We start from the raw sequence: 17,146 nt of genomic DNA, 5'->3' as shown, positions 1-17,146 counted from the left end.
CAAGTTCTGATTCAAATTCTAAAAATGATTGATTCCACGGTACATTTGCCTAACCGGCGAGCCGGCCTTGCCTAAATGTTGCCAGCGCCGTCAGGATTTTTTTTTTTTTTTATTTTAACTATTGAAGACAGCAAAAACTCCCAACCACTGAAATAAGATATTTAGCATGTAAGTATTTTTGCCTTATTTTTCCAAACCAAAACACTTAAACCCCCAAAATAAATATTGTAGTGCTGATGCTATTCGTGATGTATTGAAGTAACTGTAAATTTTAATTTGTCTATAGTTTTACCAAAAATAATGGTCAAGTTACCCTTACTTTGCAACACAATACATTCTTAAATCTACAGTGCACTATCCCAGCTATTGCAACACAGGCAGCCTTGTGCTCTAAATGTTTAACCTTTTCCCAACCAGCCATGCATGCGTGAGTCTGTGCTTCTAACGCAACATAAAACCACAAAAGAGGACATAAGCTCCATTGTTTGTTCTGCCTTTCTTCCCCACTGTGATGTTGAGATAGTTTCAATTTGACTGTTACATGTGAGATGACTTACGTTACTTTTGATATATAAAAAAAAGGACACTTTTTATGGTTGTAATTTTCATCTTTACTATATTAAAATGCTCAAACCGGATGCTACATGGATTTGTAATCTGTTTTTCTTCCAGCCCATTTGAACATTATATATTTTTTTATTTATTTAAATATTGTTTGGCTGACCAGGGGATGAGCGGGCAACTGTCCGGGGTTCTCTCACCGTTCTAGCCCAGTGTCAACTTAAGTAGGCTTCACACCTCTTTGAACCCGCACAGGTTAAGACACGGATGCCTGGATGTTCAGTGCGCCTAATGCATGTCTGCCATCTGTGCTGTAATAGGACACCGCTCAGCATTTACACTTCCTGCTTCATTAGACAATAGCTGACTGTTGTTTCGAATGTTGTTTCTAATCAGCCAAGTTGAAAGCTGAAGCCAAACGGCAGAACGGCAGCGAGTGCAGTACACGACCACAACAATCGCATAATGCACAGATGTCTGCCAATGTGCACGCACTGAAATGCTCAACCACGGTTTCCTCTTTGGTTAGCCACTCCAATTAAATTGTGCAGCATGTGAATGAATACCGGTAATCATGTCAAGCCTTTTTTTTTTTTTTTTTAATCTCTGCTACATTCGTCTTTGAAGTGTGTTTACGCTTTTTACCTTTGAAAGCACGCTTCCATCCACAGTAGAAGAATTAGCCCAAACAACCTGGCTGTTTTAAGGGTGTGATGTTGAGGTATTGTGACATTGAGCTTTGGTGCACGCAAGTCGGTTGAGTGGTAAACAATAGGGCGCTGACAAGTGGCAGATTGAATTTCATCAGCAGCGAAAGTCGCCCGTGCTCTTCCTGTCTCGCTGCCACCTGGGGCCAGCAGATGACTGCCATTACTATCGTTTTCATCAGAAGCACACCCGATCCCCTCGCCAAGACTCATGCCCGACATTTCCCCCGTTTTGTCCTCAGCACCCTTTCGTGAGCTCGGTGACGACGAATCGCCCGTTGAGGGAGCTGGTGGCCGAGGCCAAGGCTGAAGTCATGGAGGAAATTGATGACAATGGAGAGGATGCAGAGGAGGACGACACCATGGAGCTCACTGTGGTACCAAACGTTGCTCATCTGGCACTTCATTGAGTTCTCCGTCATAGTTCATGTCTGAAAATGTGCAGAGTACTGGTTTATATTTGTGTTGGTATGCACAAAATTGTATGCATTTCCGTCAGCTGTCTACAAAATATAAATTCATTTAGTGTGCTTTTTTTTTTTTTTTTTTTTCAAAATATTACTGACATTCGAACAAAGAAAAACATGTACAAAGATTACCTCCTGATTACGAGCAAACTGCACATACAGCCAACATTTCTTGGTAAACATTGCTTTCCTGCCAAAGGACTGAAGGTCGCTTCTTCTGGGGCCATTCATGTGTCCACAGCGGCCACGAGATTAGAAAGTAACACAGAGCACGAGGGTGCACTTTACCACCCTCAGAATAAACAAAAGAACAGTAACCGGAACACCGCTATGCAGCCGCACTTTAAATTTAGACTTTTCTATTACGCCTGTGACAAAAAGAAAATGCTGACCGAATTATTTATGGCTGTACATTGTTCTGCCTCAGCTTTTACACTAGACTTAAAAAAACAACTAGACGTTCAGAGCCGCTGTATATTATCACTGAGATCATAAAGCTGCCTGTTTGTTTAGTTCAGCCGGTTATTTCGAAGAATCCCCAAGACGAACTGTCCGGAAATGAATGCAATTAACTGTAAGGTTGCAAAAATGGCTATTTCCTGAAATCGTAGATCAATTGATTGCGCAAAATGTATGTCATCTTTATTATGGAACTAATTGGACTTGATGCAAATGAGTTTTGAGCAGGAAGGGCTTCATTCTTTCCAAGCAATTGTTGCTTAAATTACAGGTGGTGGACAGAAAGGGAAACTACTATTTAAAATTGTGTTCTGCCACATCATTGCATGACCAGTCTCCTTATCTTTGCTGTGCTAGACCAGTCAGACCAGTTTGGAAGGAGACCAGCCTTCAGGCCCCACGAGCCCCACCACATCACCGCAGTCTTTAATAGAAAAGGGGCCCGAGCCGGTCTCTGCGTCAGAGGGCCAGCCGGATGCTGTCATGGCCACCCCTGTGCCCTTACCACGGCACAATCTCAATCCCTCAAAGGACCAGGTGGTTTTCAGAGAGAAGCTGGAATCGGAGAAATACGAGAGCGTCGTGTCGATCAAGACTTCGAGCTCCGACTCTGGCATCGAGGATGGGAAGAGTACACCCACATCTGAGGAAGAGAAGGTACACCAACTGACTGCAAAATTCTTGATTGCTTGAATTCTGATCTTGGGGTTTCATTTCAACATGCGTCCATCCATTTTGGCGGAATAATTCGATTTCCAAAAATGTCGACTCCATTTCTGCGTCACAGTGATCATTTTCGCACAGAGATTAATGTTACTCCAGAGTCCTGCGCCACTCTATGTTGACATAAATGGCATCAATGGTGGAAGAAGTGCCTAAAAGGGGTGTTTGAAGTTTGGGATTATTTCACACCAAACAAGGAAAATACAGTGCAATGTGTTACCACAACAGCATACCTGACAATAGTTTGCATTATAGTTTGAATTTCTTTGATTGTTTTGGTACAGTGTAAAAATTGAATAACTACACATAGTGTAACCTTGAAGATCAAACAAACAGTTACAGGATGTTAGTCAACCTGTTTGGATTTATAATTTCTTTCTTCCGTAAAAAATACTAGGTAATTATTCTAATTGTCGCTGTCATGTAATCTTTAACTGTACAATGAAGTCTTGCGAGATTTACCGTGGTCTTGCATGCCAACCATTAGATATTTTTATTGACGTTTAGAGACATTTTTTTTCTTGTTGGTCTATTCCAAATTATTTGCCGTTCCACCATTTAAATTGTAAAAGATGTACAGTATCCCAACATATTTGTAACAGTAATGTACGTTTTCCAGGTGGCTGTTGAGGCAGAGCAGCTGCCGTCTCTCCCCCAATCCGACACATCTGAGGAAAGTGTTGACAGTATCGAGTCGCCAGAGGTGCCCGGGAACCAGGCGTCTCCTGACCAGAGTACAGACATACTGAATCACCAATCGACTGTCAGCCCAGCACAGACTCCAGAACTCATTGCTGCCCCTTCACCGTCACCTCCTTCCGGTCCAAACAGCATCCTAAACAAGATGAACACTGATCGAACGTCAATGGGGTCCACTGCCGAGACGGTTTCGCCTTACATCAACGGACGGATCAATAGCACGCGGTACTCATACTCGGGCAGCATCGAGACGGAGAGCATGAAGAGCCTGTCTTTGAATCAGGAGAGCATCTCAGTAACTGCAAGGGTGAGTCCACTTTGTGCATTCTCTGTTTTATATTCCACTTCAAATGGTTAAAAACTCTTAACAGTTAAGTGTAAAAAAAAATAAAAATGCAAAGAAGGAGCTTCCAGTGTCTTCAGGAAACCTCCTTGGAAAAACCATGTAGCGGGGAACTGAAACTATATTGTGTTGTTTTTAAGGGTGTGGGTGTTACACAGTTGAAACAGAGGATTCCCTGTATTTCACAAGGCTTTCCACCACACATTACATACAGGAGATAAAATGTTTAAGGTGTTTACACAACATTAATCGGATTTAAAAAAATATATTATTTATTTATTTAGAAAGCACCACTGTTCTTGTTTCCCCGTGTTGATGTTGGCTGGTATGAAACAATGATGGACAACAGCGCTGTTGTAATGTAGTGCTTATAACACTAAAGTGTACACTTACTGCATCTCATAACCACTCCTGAAACTGCCAATGGATTTTCTTTTTTACTGCCAATGTCAGAAGATTTCATGTATTTTTAAATCCGTAAATGTTTTGTAACCAAACATGGCAGATTTTGTAGAAACAAAATGTCCAAAAAGAACAGTCCACTTTATCCTTATGGCATTTCAGTAATGCAGTGTGAAATGAGAAATTATTTTTTTTAGCTGGTTTATTCTCAATGAAGTTAAAATGTTAAAGAACAATCCAAAAAAATTGCTCATTTTAGCCAGTGGGTGGGCGTGGCATTTGTACCTCTACCGATTATCAAAAATGCACCAACACTGACTCAGTTTGAGCCAGAAAAAAAAGCCCTGCTTAGCCCTTTCATACACGAACAAAGGTGATTAAAAAATAATACAATCAATTTGGAGAACACCTCAAGCTATCTGTGCAAATTGTGTCAGTGGGTTTTTTTGTTGTCATTTTTGGAAGCCCACAAAAAGCTTGTTTATAAAGCACAAAGAAACAAACGGTTATTGCAACAAACGGTTATGGCCCTTTTCATGTAAACATACCCTTTATTTAACAAGATCCTTAAAATCTTAAATTTGATACTACATTTTTAAATGTGCTGTTCACAGCTCTTTTGACAAGAGCCAATTTAGTTATATCCGAACTGACAAAAAAAGTTAGTAGTTGAGTTAAGATGTCAATTTAATTATAGAATACTCTACATGTTTACCTAAATAGTATACTGTATTATTAGATTGCCCACTCCCAGTGGTCACATTTAGTGAATGAGACTCTTTAAATGTCAAGTAGCCAAGGTCTTAACATGAATTGCATCCTTAAATCTGCCGATATCCCCTAAAAGTCTTTACAATCATGAGCGTGGTGGGTTAACGGGTTAAGTTTAATGGCGACCTACGATACATACACAAACAAAGCAGTCGTTTTACAGTAATACATTTACAAATTCCAAGCAAAGATGGGCAAATTAGAGAGACCGTTTCATCACTGGATTCCATCGAGGCCTTCTTTGCAGCAAAATATGCATGGTGTTCCATTCATGGAGGCCCAATGTGGCCTTTGTGTGGGCACGGTCCAGCGGTTGACCTCAGTGAATGGAGGCCTCTATGCACCTCACTGTCATCCAGTTGCTTCTGGAGCTTTATGGTCTCTGACTGACCATGACTGGAATCCTGTTGACTCTGTGTGGAGTCTTGTCTCCTTTTTTTCTTTTTTTTTTTTTTCCACAACAGCTTATTCAACAAGAGGCGCTGCGGTTTCAGTGAATAGACTATCGATAGTCGTATATCACATGCATGCACTCTTGCTTTTGCTTATATGTTTGCAATGATATTTTTTTTCTTTCAAGTCCATGTACACGCAGTGGTCACATGAACTAAAAGCACAAAAAAACACACACATCCATTGTTTTATTGACTGCAATCACACAAGATTCTATTGAACGGCGTTTAATTGTAATATTTTGTCAGCTTAGCTTATCCATAGAGCACAAACATCTCATGGCATGATGCAGTGCTGTTCTGTACCATAGCAAACTAGCAGGCAACATTCCCATTAAAGAATTCTCCCTAATAACTTTAGAGCGTTACTGATAATTCATCAAATTGTTTTGCTAACCTTTGCCCCCAAACCCACCTTTTCATTTCCGTGCTGCAGGACTACTCTCGCAAGACTTTAAAGCGAACCAGGAAGTTTCTGATTGACGGTGTCGAGGTGAGCGTGACAACCTCGAAGATCATCAGGGACGATGAGAAGAAGGATGAGGAGATGAGATTCCTCAGGTATGCGGACCAACCTCCTCTTACATATCTGATGGGCAAACACAAAGGAATGCTTCACCCATCTGCATCTTGATGAACTATGGTGGAGCATTTGGGCCATGCTGATAAGGAAAAGGAAAATGTAGGGACATTTTAAATGAAAGTTAAATGGATACATAGATGCATACAATATACTGTGTGTTAAGATAATATCTTGAGGAGAAATTAAGATGCCAAAGCATCTTTATTAACACAACATATACACTTGTGGTTATGAATATGCAATATACTCTGCTGCTCATACATTTTTATATTATTATATTATATTATCAAGTTTATTCTCTCAAGAGTACACAATATGCATTTTTTGTAATGTGATTCCCCCGCCTCAAAATGACAATTTAATTCTTGTAATATTCATGTTTTTCTTCCAGCCCTAATACTCCTCTTTACTTTGCACCATTTCTTTTTACCTATCTTTGTTCATGCAAATTCGGCCATCTTGACCTCTTGTTTAACTTGCTTGTTATTCAAGTGTACACACACACAAAAAAGTATAAAGATGCCAAAGGATCCAGTCATCCAATTACATGAAAGCATTCTTTGACACATCATTCATTGAAGTCCCACAGCTGCATTACTCATGTCACCTAGTGGTACGAATATGGCATTACACCTACTGACACACACTTTGCTAGATGTAAATGAAAATACACTTTACCCTGGTATTTGTGTGTTTTGTATGATCAGGCGCCAGGAGCTACGTGAGCTCCGCTTGCTCCAGAAGGAGGAGCAGCGAGCGCTGGCTCAGCTACAGGCCAAACTGGAAACGCAGAAAGACCAAACGAATAAACGCTTCGACCAGGAAATGAATGTGAGATGCCATTAATGGGATGTAACATAACACATATTTAGTTACAGTTAATATGCTCAAGTATAAGGCTGCCTTTCTTTATTTCTGTCATTGGGTGTGTGTCATTGTGTCTAGTTCCCACAAACCTATACAACAGTCTGCGAACCATAATCAGCGGGCTTTGACAATTTAAAGTGGAAGTCATCCCTAGCATTTTTTTCCAAGAATGTGTTCTATGCAGGCCCACTAGTTGAAACAAGACATTCTGATGAATAATTCATTTGTGGAATAAGAGGTAAAAAACAAAATGTAGCCTTCTCAGGAGGCGGCCATTTTGTCACTCCTGTCAACTGAAAATGACATCACAGTTGCTCAGGGCTCAGGTATTTACCAATCACAGCTCACCTGTTTTCTGAAGCTGAGCCGCGATTGGTCGTTACCTGAGCCCTGAGCAACTGCGAATTCATTTTCAGTCAACAGAAGTGACAAAATGGCCGCCCCCCGAGATGGCTAAAAACGGGTGGCTTTTGCTGCTTAATTTATATTCCACAAACTTAATCAGAATGTCTTGTTTCAAATAGTGGGCCTGCGTAGAACATATTCTTGAAAAAAAAAAAATTGGGGTTGACTTCCGCTTTATCAGTCTCAACTGTCATAAATGTCCAATGACATTAATTATTTTTGAAACAAGTGTATCCACATAGACAGATAAAAAAAAAAAAAAAACTTTAACAAAGTCACAATCCTTCGATGCATGCTAAACTGAAATCTCTGAGTTTTTTTTTTTTCTTTACAAGTTTGAAATCAATCAATCATGTAGGGTCATTTCACTGATGGCACTAATTTGCTCTTCTAAATCATGGTTTTATTCATATCTTGAGTTTTTTATTGAAATCTTTTATTAAAATATGTAGTATCTCGGCCATGCGTTATCTCACTGCCACCGTGTCCTGTTCACAGACCAAGAAGAAGTACTATGACGTGGAGATGGAGAACCTGGAGAAGCATCAGAAGCAGACCATTGAGAGGATGGAGACAGACCACCAAAGTAAACTCAAAGACGAGACCAAACGCATTAAAGCCGAGCAACAGCGGGATTACCAGAAGTTCCAGGATCATCTGAAACATTTGAAAAAGGAGGTAGGTACACCTTCAAATTTCCAAATGTCTTTGACATGATTTTGTCAAAATGCTCTCGGTATCAAACAGTATAGTGCTGAAATTGACCTGTTTTTAGGATCTGGCTTGACCGTATCTTATGCGAGTGGGTGACAGCATTTGTTTTTTTTCTTTTCCAGTTAAAACAATCTGTTGACAAGCTGCCACGAAGCGAGCGCAAAGAACAACTGAAACAGCGCATGAATTCTTTCCAAGAATCCAAGCAACGAGAGGTGCGTTGACAATGGGATATGAATCATTAATAGTGATTATGAATTCATTGTATCATTCATTTCCCCCTTGTGGCTTAAGGAGGAACAATTCCTGGCAACCCAGAAGAACCACCTGGACTCTACCATCAGCCACATCGTCTTCAACAACAAGAAAGATATCGCCGATACAGAGCGGGATTGTCTCAGCAAGAAGCAACAGCTAATCCGAGGTTGGCTTTCTGCGGCGGGCGTGAGAGCGCGTCGTGTGGTGCCTTACGGTTGACGATCTGATCTTGCCGTCATTGTCGCTTCGCTCAGATCGCGAATCTTCGGTGTGGGAATTGGAGGAGAGGAGCCTCCATGAGAGACACCAACTATTGAAGCAGCAGCTCAAAGAACAGTATTTCCAGCAGAGGCATCTGCTCCTTAGAAAACACGGCAAGGTAAGGTGGATGACCACACCCCCTGAAGCATTACATTACATCAGCGCAAGTACTTGTGGGCCACTAAAAGAAATGTTTATAATCCTTGACACAATTTTTTTCCTAAAATTCTGGGCCTTGAAGCCATCTTGTCAAATGTTGCAGAAAAAGCACATAAATATGCAAATAGGTGAAATTACCGGAGAATAGCTGATGATAGGTTCAATAGGGGGGGAAAAATCTGACAAAGTGAATTTGTGACTATCAAACTGTAAATACTGTGTGGACAAAAGGAGAGCGACATCTACAGAAAGTCTGTTTGGGGGAAAAAAAAAACAAAAAAAAAAACCAACAAGCAGTTTGAGATGTCTAGACAAAATAATGACAAAACAACATGGCAGCATCGTCTAGGTTGATGTCGTGACGTGCATTGTTTCTATGTTCCGTTCCGATCCAGGAGCTGGAACACATGCAGCGCTACAACCAGCGCATGATCGAGCTTCTGAAAGCTCGGCAGCAACAGGAGAAGAGTCGCCTGCCCAAGATCCAGCGCAATGAAGCCAAAACCCGTATGGCCATCTTCAAGAAGAGCCTGCGCATCAACTCCACAGGCAGCAACTCAGAAGACAGGGAGAAGATCAAACAGGTACAACCATTAAAAGGAGGAGATTGTCACATGTAGAACACAACCACAACTTGACAGAAATTCCTGAAGTAATGCACATCCCTGTTTTTTTTTTTTTTTTTTAAACAAACCTGGTGTTTTAAGATTTTATTGGAATGTAGATTATTTTATTGCGTATGCCTGTGAAAAAATACATGGAAAGATGACCTTGAAATAATTTACTTAAAATCACAATTGCAATATTGAGAAATAGAAAAAAAAAATCGCAAGTAGATTTTTCAAAATTGCTCAATCCTACTTCTAACAGCTTTTTTCATTTGCCCTCTGAAGTTTTCCCAGCAGGAGGAGAGGCGTCAAAAGATTGAGAGGCAACAACAGCAGCAGAAGCACGAGAATCAAATGAGGGAGATGGTCGGCGCGTGCGAGGGAAACATCCGAGAGCTGCAGCAGCTGCAGGTACACGCACGTGCGACTTTAAAAAAAAAAAAAAAAAAGAAAAAAAAAAAAAAACGTTTTTAATTTTTCATAAAGTTTTTGCCCCAATTTTTAATTTTTTTAAAAAAATAATAAAAATGTTGTGACTGCCTCAGAATGAAAAGGGCCACATGCTTCTTGAGAATGAGACGCAAAGGCTTAAACAGCTGGATGAGCAGCACAACCAGCAGCTAAAGGACTGGAGGGAGCAGCTCAAACCGAGGAAGATGGTAGGTTCCCTGATCCGATTAATCGAATAACTCAAATAGAGCAGTGCTTTGTGATTGAAATGACTCGGACTGTAGAGTTTTTCGAGATGAGAGCCGTCGTTCAACTGATTGTTTACTTGAACCTTTTACGTGTGCTTTACTGTGGCTTTACACTCCCACTTGAAGTTGAACGGTCAAACTAAACGTCAAACTAAGAGACATTGTGTATTTAAAACAGCTGCATAAAGAAAAGCCCTGCTAACTCAACGTTAATTGGCACCTATGTTGGGGTACTTTAAGTATCGGGATTGAACACAAATGGTACAGCAGCAATATGTAGGCGGACAATAGAAGAGTAGTCACTGACATGTCCTCTGTATAGAATAACTAATATTAGTGCCGTACAGATGAGCTCAGAAAGCAGTTGAGACGTTATAATAATAAATCCCAATTGAGATATAGGTAGGACATAACTTGCGTAATCATTTCGCCTGTCTGTATTTTGTCATACGTTCTTCCTCTACTTCCATCACAGGCGCTCGAGGAGGATTTGAAGAACAAGAGGAAGGAGCAGGACGCTTTCTTCAAGATCACCGACATCGGCGACTTCAAAAGTTCCGGGGGATCTGTCGGCAAATTGTCCAAGTTTGTGCCCTATCAGGACTCCTCCACCACATAAGTGCATGCTACTGCTGTGATGGATCCACATTCACTTTTTTCAAAACTGTCTCCAACTCACCTACCTTACAGGGCACTACATTGTTTAGCTTTTTGTTGCTCTGTCACAAAAGCATCCCTCTCTCCTTATGTTGTTATTCATGTTAATATGTGCATATTTATGTCTTAACCCACATTGTTTGTTTTTTTTCTTTACCACATGATCGTCACATTTTTGGTTGATGAGCAAAGGACACACCCCAATAATACTAAATATTCAGGAGACATTTTTTTTAATTAGTTAAGAGGGTGTCATCTTTATTTTTTTAATGCTGCCTAAATACGTAATATATATATTTTTTTTGTATGAGGGATCTTTGCGGATGTCAACGCAATTGACAAAAATATGCAGTATGTCAACTTATGTTCCTGTATGCCTTATGTTGTTTTGTCCCAGAGCTGCCAAAGTGTGCCTTTTTTTAATTTATTTTTGCTCAGTTTAATCTCAATTTATCACTGTACATTTTAATTTAAATATTTTCAAATATATATTTTAACAAAGAGCTGCGGTATGAAGGATGTTTATTACTGTTATTATGATTGTCATTAATATTTTGAATGGGATATTGCTGAAACCAAATTTAACAAAAATAGTCCTCGTAGTATTTCTATTAAATTATTCTTTAGGAATTCATTTTAACACACGAGGGGGAGAAGTGATTGTTTTACTGTAACAATCAGCCACACTGGATGGTAAGTGACAAAGCCAACGCGAAATACTATTTGTTTGTCACTTGATGGATTTAAAACACGTGTTGAGTGTTTCATTGTTGCAGTCGTTCAACTGCATGCTAACAGAAGTGCAATATTACTTGTCTCTTTTTTTTTTTTTTTTTTTTTTTCCCCAGAGCTCAGAGTTTTACTTTTTGTTGGCCTTCCTTTGCACTGAGGAGGGGAATATCTGAGGAGTGTCTAATCCCACTTGAGCTGTTAAACATAAAGGAGGATTTTTTTTTTTTTTTCATTGTTTGGTTTTCAGGGGAGTGCAAAGGCTCTTTCCGATGTTTTTTGTCCTCCAAATTTACATTTAATCAACATTTAGGTACATTTTAATTCCGCTCTCTTTTAAGTTGTGGTTTTATTTACTGGGTCCCTCTCGGTCTTCCGCTCTGCCACAGTTTGCCTAACGTCGAATGTATGGTGGCTTGTGAGTGTGATTGAAACTGTAACAGAAGGAACCACTGTTGTAAATATCTAATAAATGCAGATTTTCTAATTGACTGTGGCAAGAAGCTATTTCTTCAGTTAAGGAATTCAATTCATTGAGAGAATGGTTATTGGATCCGATAGGACTACAAGTTAGATTTTATCTCATGTATGATTGACTTGAAATGTTATTTTCAGATACAATTCCTCTGAACCATATAATTCAACCATGTGGTGGTGCTGTCTTGCAAGTCACAACGTTTTCAAGGCCAAGACCCTCACTTCATGAGTCCAAAATGCAAATGAGTTGGAATTTCTGCCACAAGCCCAGCTCAATGTTTTCTAAACCCTTGGGATATTGAAGTCTTCCTTGGTGATATTTAGCGAGCTAAGAATGTCAAATTCTCATTGTCACAGTGTTGGTGATTTTTGAGTCTATCATATTTCTTATCCTCACCATAGTTCAGTGCATTGAATGACTTTTAGCAGGGAGTTTTTTATGAAAGTGGCAAAGATGTTTTCAACTTGACATGAAACTAGGTTTGACATTCCTTTGGGCCATTTTATCAGATGGGAAAATTATTCTTATTGAAGCTAAATTTGAATATAATCTTTTTTCATTGTCATATGTTTACAGATTTAAAAGTTGAAATATTAGCCTTAAATTTATTTAGAAAATTTCACCAGATGGTGGCGCTGTTGTACACAGTAAATCACAAAGCTTGAAGAGAGACGCTTATTGTCCAAATTACATTTTCTTACAGGAATGTCTCAATTTGCTTTAAACTCTTGGTTGATTATTTCTCCCCAAATTATGACCGTATAGGCTAAATTTTACATAATTTTATCATGGAATGTTAAGATAAACTCTACTTGGAACGTCACACACTTGAGTTCACCAGACGTTGGCGCTCTATGAAAGCTTGTAAGTTAGAAACAAGTGCAAAACTTCATGAGTCCAAATGGACATAGCTTTTTTAAAATGTTAATGAAAATGGCCTCAATGTTTAGTGGTGCGATTTTTTTGTAACAAATCGTTTGCTGCGCTTGTTATACTTATCTTAATTAAAAAAAAAAGAACACCACAATGGAAAAAAAAATCTGAAATGTTTATTGACTTAAAAGATTCAATATAAAAAAAATAATAAAATACAAAACGCAAAACTACCATGATGACATCATCAACCCATACATTTATCTTTCACGGACTGCACCTAACTTACCTCAAACTTACTCATATCCTTTTAATGACTGTCAGTTGAGTATCAAATGAACGTAGCGACTCAGATTAAGTCTTGTCTGATTGCCTAAATGAACTTTTTATTTTTCCCACTTTGCCTAGTGGTGACGACAACCATAGAATACATTAGGTCCAAACCAGATGTATCGTTCGCTTTCAATCAAATCCTGATTAATCTCACTCCTTTCCTCTCTCTAATCCATCCATCAGTAAACAAAAGATGCACAACTAATAACAAAAAACAAATGACAAAGACATTTAAGATTGTCTCTACAATAAAAAATATTTTTGATACACTGACCACGCTTGAGACCAGTCAAGCCTTCTTGTAAAACAATATTTTGTACTGTACATTGGTCATACACTTTTCTCGCTGTTATCAGAACACCAAACTGTGGCACGTTGACAATACTGTAAATAATTGCACCGATTACTTGGTCAATTTTTTGAAACACTACTTTTTCAATTATGATGTACTAAACATTTCCTCATATAGCGGCTGATGATATATATTTACTCAATTGCAGAGAGTACAAGCTATTGGCAGGAGGCTTTCATTTATTTTTACAAAATCGTTTTTAATGCACTTTTTAAAATGTATTTTTCCACATATTTACTACAAAAGAATATTTATCATAATAAACATATAGATTTATTAACACACCTCCCTTTATTCAATAAAGGACAGATTTTGTTTTATTATTTTTAGGACACTATTGTGTTTGTCCCACTTGGAATAAATCCACTCTAGAAGCAGCACTACGATATCTCATCTTTACAGAGGCCGTGGGTTCTGGTTACAACAAAGCCGAACCGATAATAGTACCCAATGAGAAATAAACAGGTGCAGTGTTTAAGTTATTCAAGTTAACAATGCACCTGGTGCTTAATAGTGTCAGGGGGGAGCTGAGTCCACTATTTGAGGAAATTTGGTACATGACAGAAAATAGTGTAATCCATTTTAACCTCTTTGAGCATGTGCAAATCTTTGCCTGACCTCATGTAAAAAGAAAAGAGCAGGAAGAACATGTTCAATACAAAACCAGGCAAAGATGAATATCATAAAAAGGAAACACTGAAGGCAAAGATGAATATCAGAAAAAGGAAACACTGCAAGAGCAAAATGAACATGCGTGACCATCATTTCAAAACACGTACATTTGGTAAAGTGAACTCTCATGGTGATTACGATTAGCACTAAAGTCCATCAAATCTTATAAACTATTTGTTTACTACAAACAGAAATGTTGGAAATTTGTTAAATGTATTTCTTTGTGACACTGGACGGAGTCTACTCCTGAGTCCTGCATATTAAGCCTTTTTTGCATATATGAGGCACTATCTTTCCAGAAGGCGTGGTTACAAGTAGTGCCCAGACACTGTCTCCAAAATAGGCGCATAATGAATTACTTTGCTCGGCGGTGTAAAAATACATCATCACATGGCCACTCAGTTAAGGCTGTAAAATATATATACTTTTACATTTTCAGTAAATTATTATTATATTTTCGGATTTGTGTTTTTTATTTTATTTGAAAATTAAGAATGGTACAATTGTGGAAGATCTGAAGTTCATATTATTCAGTTTGTCATTTTATTTGAATATATGATGTGTCGGGACAGGATTGTGCTCAGTGAGAGAAATATTTATGCCCACCCATTAGCCACGTTCTGTCTCCGCCCCTGCTGTATTGTATTTGTCTTATATTTATGTCCCAGAAGTGTATTTATTAGTTATTTATTACAGTAAGGGTCAGTGTTTGACCATCAGCATTTTTTCGTCCACTGATTGGTTGGTCAGAGCAAGCCAAGTTCGACTAGCAAAACACGTTTGTAGCAATAGGCACACACTAATACAGTACATTTAATAATCAACTTTTTTTTTTACATTTTCATACGTTTGTTGTGTTATCAAGTAAATATTGATTCTGAATTGCTCCAGATGATAGACATGGCACAGTTTTGTGCAGTATTATAGCATTGATGGATTCTATAACTTCAACATAATAGTGATGGTATTAGGAGGTGGATTGGTGTCAGGTTGAAACCTTCAATGTCCAACCCTAAACCTGGTCAATTTCATACTTTTTCACAAATTGATACTATTTGTTACTCCCCAAGTGTGTCTGTTATTTTGACAAATTATTATATATTATTATAAGTGTTAAAATGGCTTGCTGTCTTTGATGACGGGATGGGAATGGCTAAACAAACAAACGAGTATTTTTGGGGTGGGGGTTACTTGAAAAGTAATGGTTTTGGAGATATGAGGATTCTACCCACCGCCAAGGTGTTGTTTCCGTATAAGTAAAAGAAAAAAAAAATAATAACTGTACCTATAAATTAAAAATGAATACTAGCTACAAAGTAGTGCTGATTTTTTTGTTATTGTTGTTGTTTTTATCTACAGTATTTGTGTCTGAGTGCCTCAAGGTTTCTTGCTCAAGTAATTCGAAGGGATCCAGCCCTCAACATCTTCTCCTATGTTCTTGCAGAACCACCAGCCACTGGTGTTTTTCTCCAGCACCTCAAAGAGCGTCCCCACCTTGAAGCTGGACGTCGGGTCGTCGCCATCAAAGTCCGCCACGGCCAGATACAGCTCCTCCTTGCTGGACTCCTTTAGCAAAGGTGGGAGCTTGTCTCTGGGCGGACCAGGCTTGTCGCTCTTCATCTGGGGTTTGGGGGGAATCACAATTTTACTACCCTTAGATTCTTCTTTCTCTTTGCTTTGGATAGCTGGAGAAAAGCCCTTTGGTTTAGGGGGTGGGGGTCTGTTGAGTTGTGGTCCAGTTTTAGGAGGATCTTGAGTGTCTTTTAAAGCAGCTGGTGGTTTGATCTCGGTTGGGCTAGATGGGGTGGTTTTCTTTGGAGGAGGGGGTCTTCTCGGAGCCAAGGCCGGGGGTCTCAGAGGGGCCTCTTTGTGGGGAGGGACTGGTTTTGCAGGAGGTGGCGAGTTCTCTTGACTATGGCCGTTCATGTGTTTAGGGGGGAATTTTGGTTCGTCACAATTCTTGCCATTTATCAGAGATGAGATATGAAAGGGCGGTGCGCTTGGAAGGACTGCCGGGTTATCGTTCTGATGACTGACCTCCCCTGAAGCAAAACCGGGATCCGCGGGTTTTGAAGGCCTCAGCTTACTTCTCAGGTTGGTGATGTCGACTTTGTTCTCTGCTGGTGGGTCCGGCTTCGCTGCTGGGGTGGGTTTAGGTCGGATCACTGGCTTTGGCTTCATAAACACCGCTGGAGAAGCTGCCTCTGGTTTCTCCTCCGTGACTTCGGCCTTGGGTTTGGGTGGCTGCTTGGGTACCGGCTTCAGATTAAACTTCTTGACTTCTTTGGCAGAGACCTTGTGACCACATTCCAGACCCATCTCATTGCGAAGGTGAAGTGCTTTGCTCTTGTCCTCTTTCTTTGGTTCTGGTGCTTTGTCTGGTTTGAAAGGTGCTGCCTTTGGTGGAACCAGAGGCATGATGACCCCGGGAGCTGGTGGTTTAGGGGGCAAAGGCTTGGAATGATCTGGTCTGGCCGGTTTCTCTGCCACCTCCGAGTCAAAGCTCTTATTGATTGACTCTCTTCGTGGCGGTAGAGCTGGTTTATCATCAGGTGGGGTCACAGGCGCTGGAGGCAGTGGTCCGGAGAAGGCAGAAGACTTGGTAGCACCAGACTTCCAGTCTCTAAGCTTGGCTCGGGTGCAGGATTCAGGGGCTCCGGTGGGCTCATCCGGTAAAGGCTTAGACCAGCTATCATCTGTAGCCGGGACATTAGAAGAAGCGCTGTCCTCCAGTCGCAGCCTCTCCATCTCATTGGGCAGAGGGGCCAGAAAATTGGGCCGCAAAGCATTACTTGTCTTCTTGTACTTATCAATAAACGTAGCCGGGGCCCACCCCTCCTGCTCGTCTATTTGAATGTACCACCAGCCGCTGCCATTCTTCTCAATCACCTGGTACGATAGAAAAGAAGACATTT

At 39.9% G+C, this 17,146-nt stretch overlaps 2 protein-coding genes across 7 annotated transcripts in view; one reads left to right on the top strand and one right to left on the bottom strand.

Moving 5' to 3' along the window:
• The window catches only part of stk10 (serine/threonine kinase 10), a 33,818-nt gene extending 21,808 nt beyond the window's left edge, over nt 1-12,010 (top strand). For all 3 annotated transcript variants that reach the window (XM_086012483.1, XM_086012484.1, XM_086012486.1), the window contains exons 8-20: nt 1,511-1,645; nt 2,552-2,851; nt 3,537-3,923; nt 6,021-6,145; nt 6,875-6,998; nt 7,938-8,117; nt 8,276-8,368; nt 8,448-8,577; nt 8,666-8,790; nt 9,227-9,415; nt 9,725-9,850; nt 9,985-10,098; nt 10,613-12,010. In XM_086012483.1, the coding sequence (XP_085868609.1) occupies nt 1,511-1,645; nt 2,552-2,851; nt 3,537-3,923; nt 6,021-6,145; nt 6,875-6,998; nt 7,938-8,117; nt 8,276-8,368; nt 8,448-8,577; nt 8,666-8,790; nt 9,227-9,415; nt 9,725-9,850; nt 9,985-10,098; nt 10,613-10,756 (2,172 nt within the window). In that variant the 3' untranslated portion in view covers nt 10,757-12,010. The remainder of the gene's footprint in view (nt 1-1,510; nt 1,646-2,551; nt 2,852-3,536; nt 3,924-6,020; nt 6,146-6,874; nt 6,999-7,937; nt 8,118-8,275; nt 8,369-8,447; nt 8,578-8,665; nt 8,791-9,226; nt 9,416-9,724; nt 9,851-9,984; nt 10,099-10,612) is intronic.
• Nucleotides 12,011-13,035: 1,025 nt separating this feature from the next.
• sh3pxd2b (SH3 and PX domains 2B) overlaps nt 13,036-17,146 on the bottom strand; it is a 26,670-nt gene continuing 22,559 nt past the window's right edge. For all 4 annotated transcript variants that reach the window (XM_086012720.1, XM_086012722.1, XM_086012721.1 and 1 more), the window contains one exon: nt 13,036-17,120. In XM_086012720.1, the coding sequence (XP_085868846.1) occupies nt 15,609-17,120 (1,512 nt within the window). In that variant the 3' untranslated portion in view covers nt 13,036-15,608. The remainder of the gene's footprint in view (nt 17,121-17,146) is intronic.

This window comes from Filicampus tigris, chromosome 17 (assembly GCF_054856515.1).
Source record: "Filicampus tigris isolate MCC_2025a chromosome 17, RoL_Ftig_1.0, whole genome shotgun sequence".
NCBI classification, from domain to species: domain Eukaryota; kingdom Metazoa; phylum Chordata; class Actinopteri; order Syngnathiformes; family Syngnathidae; genus Filicampus; species Filicampus tigris.
This window is presented reverse-complemented; position numbering and strand designations above follow the sequence as displayed.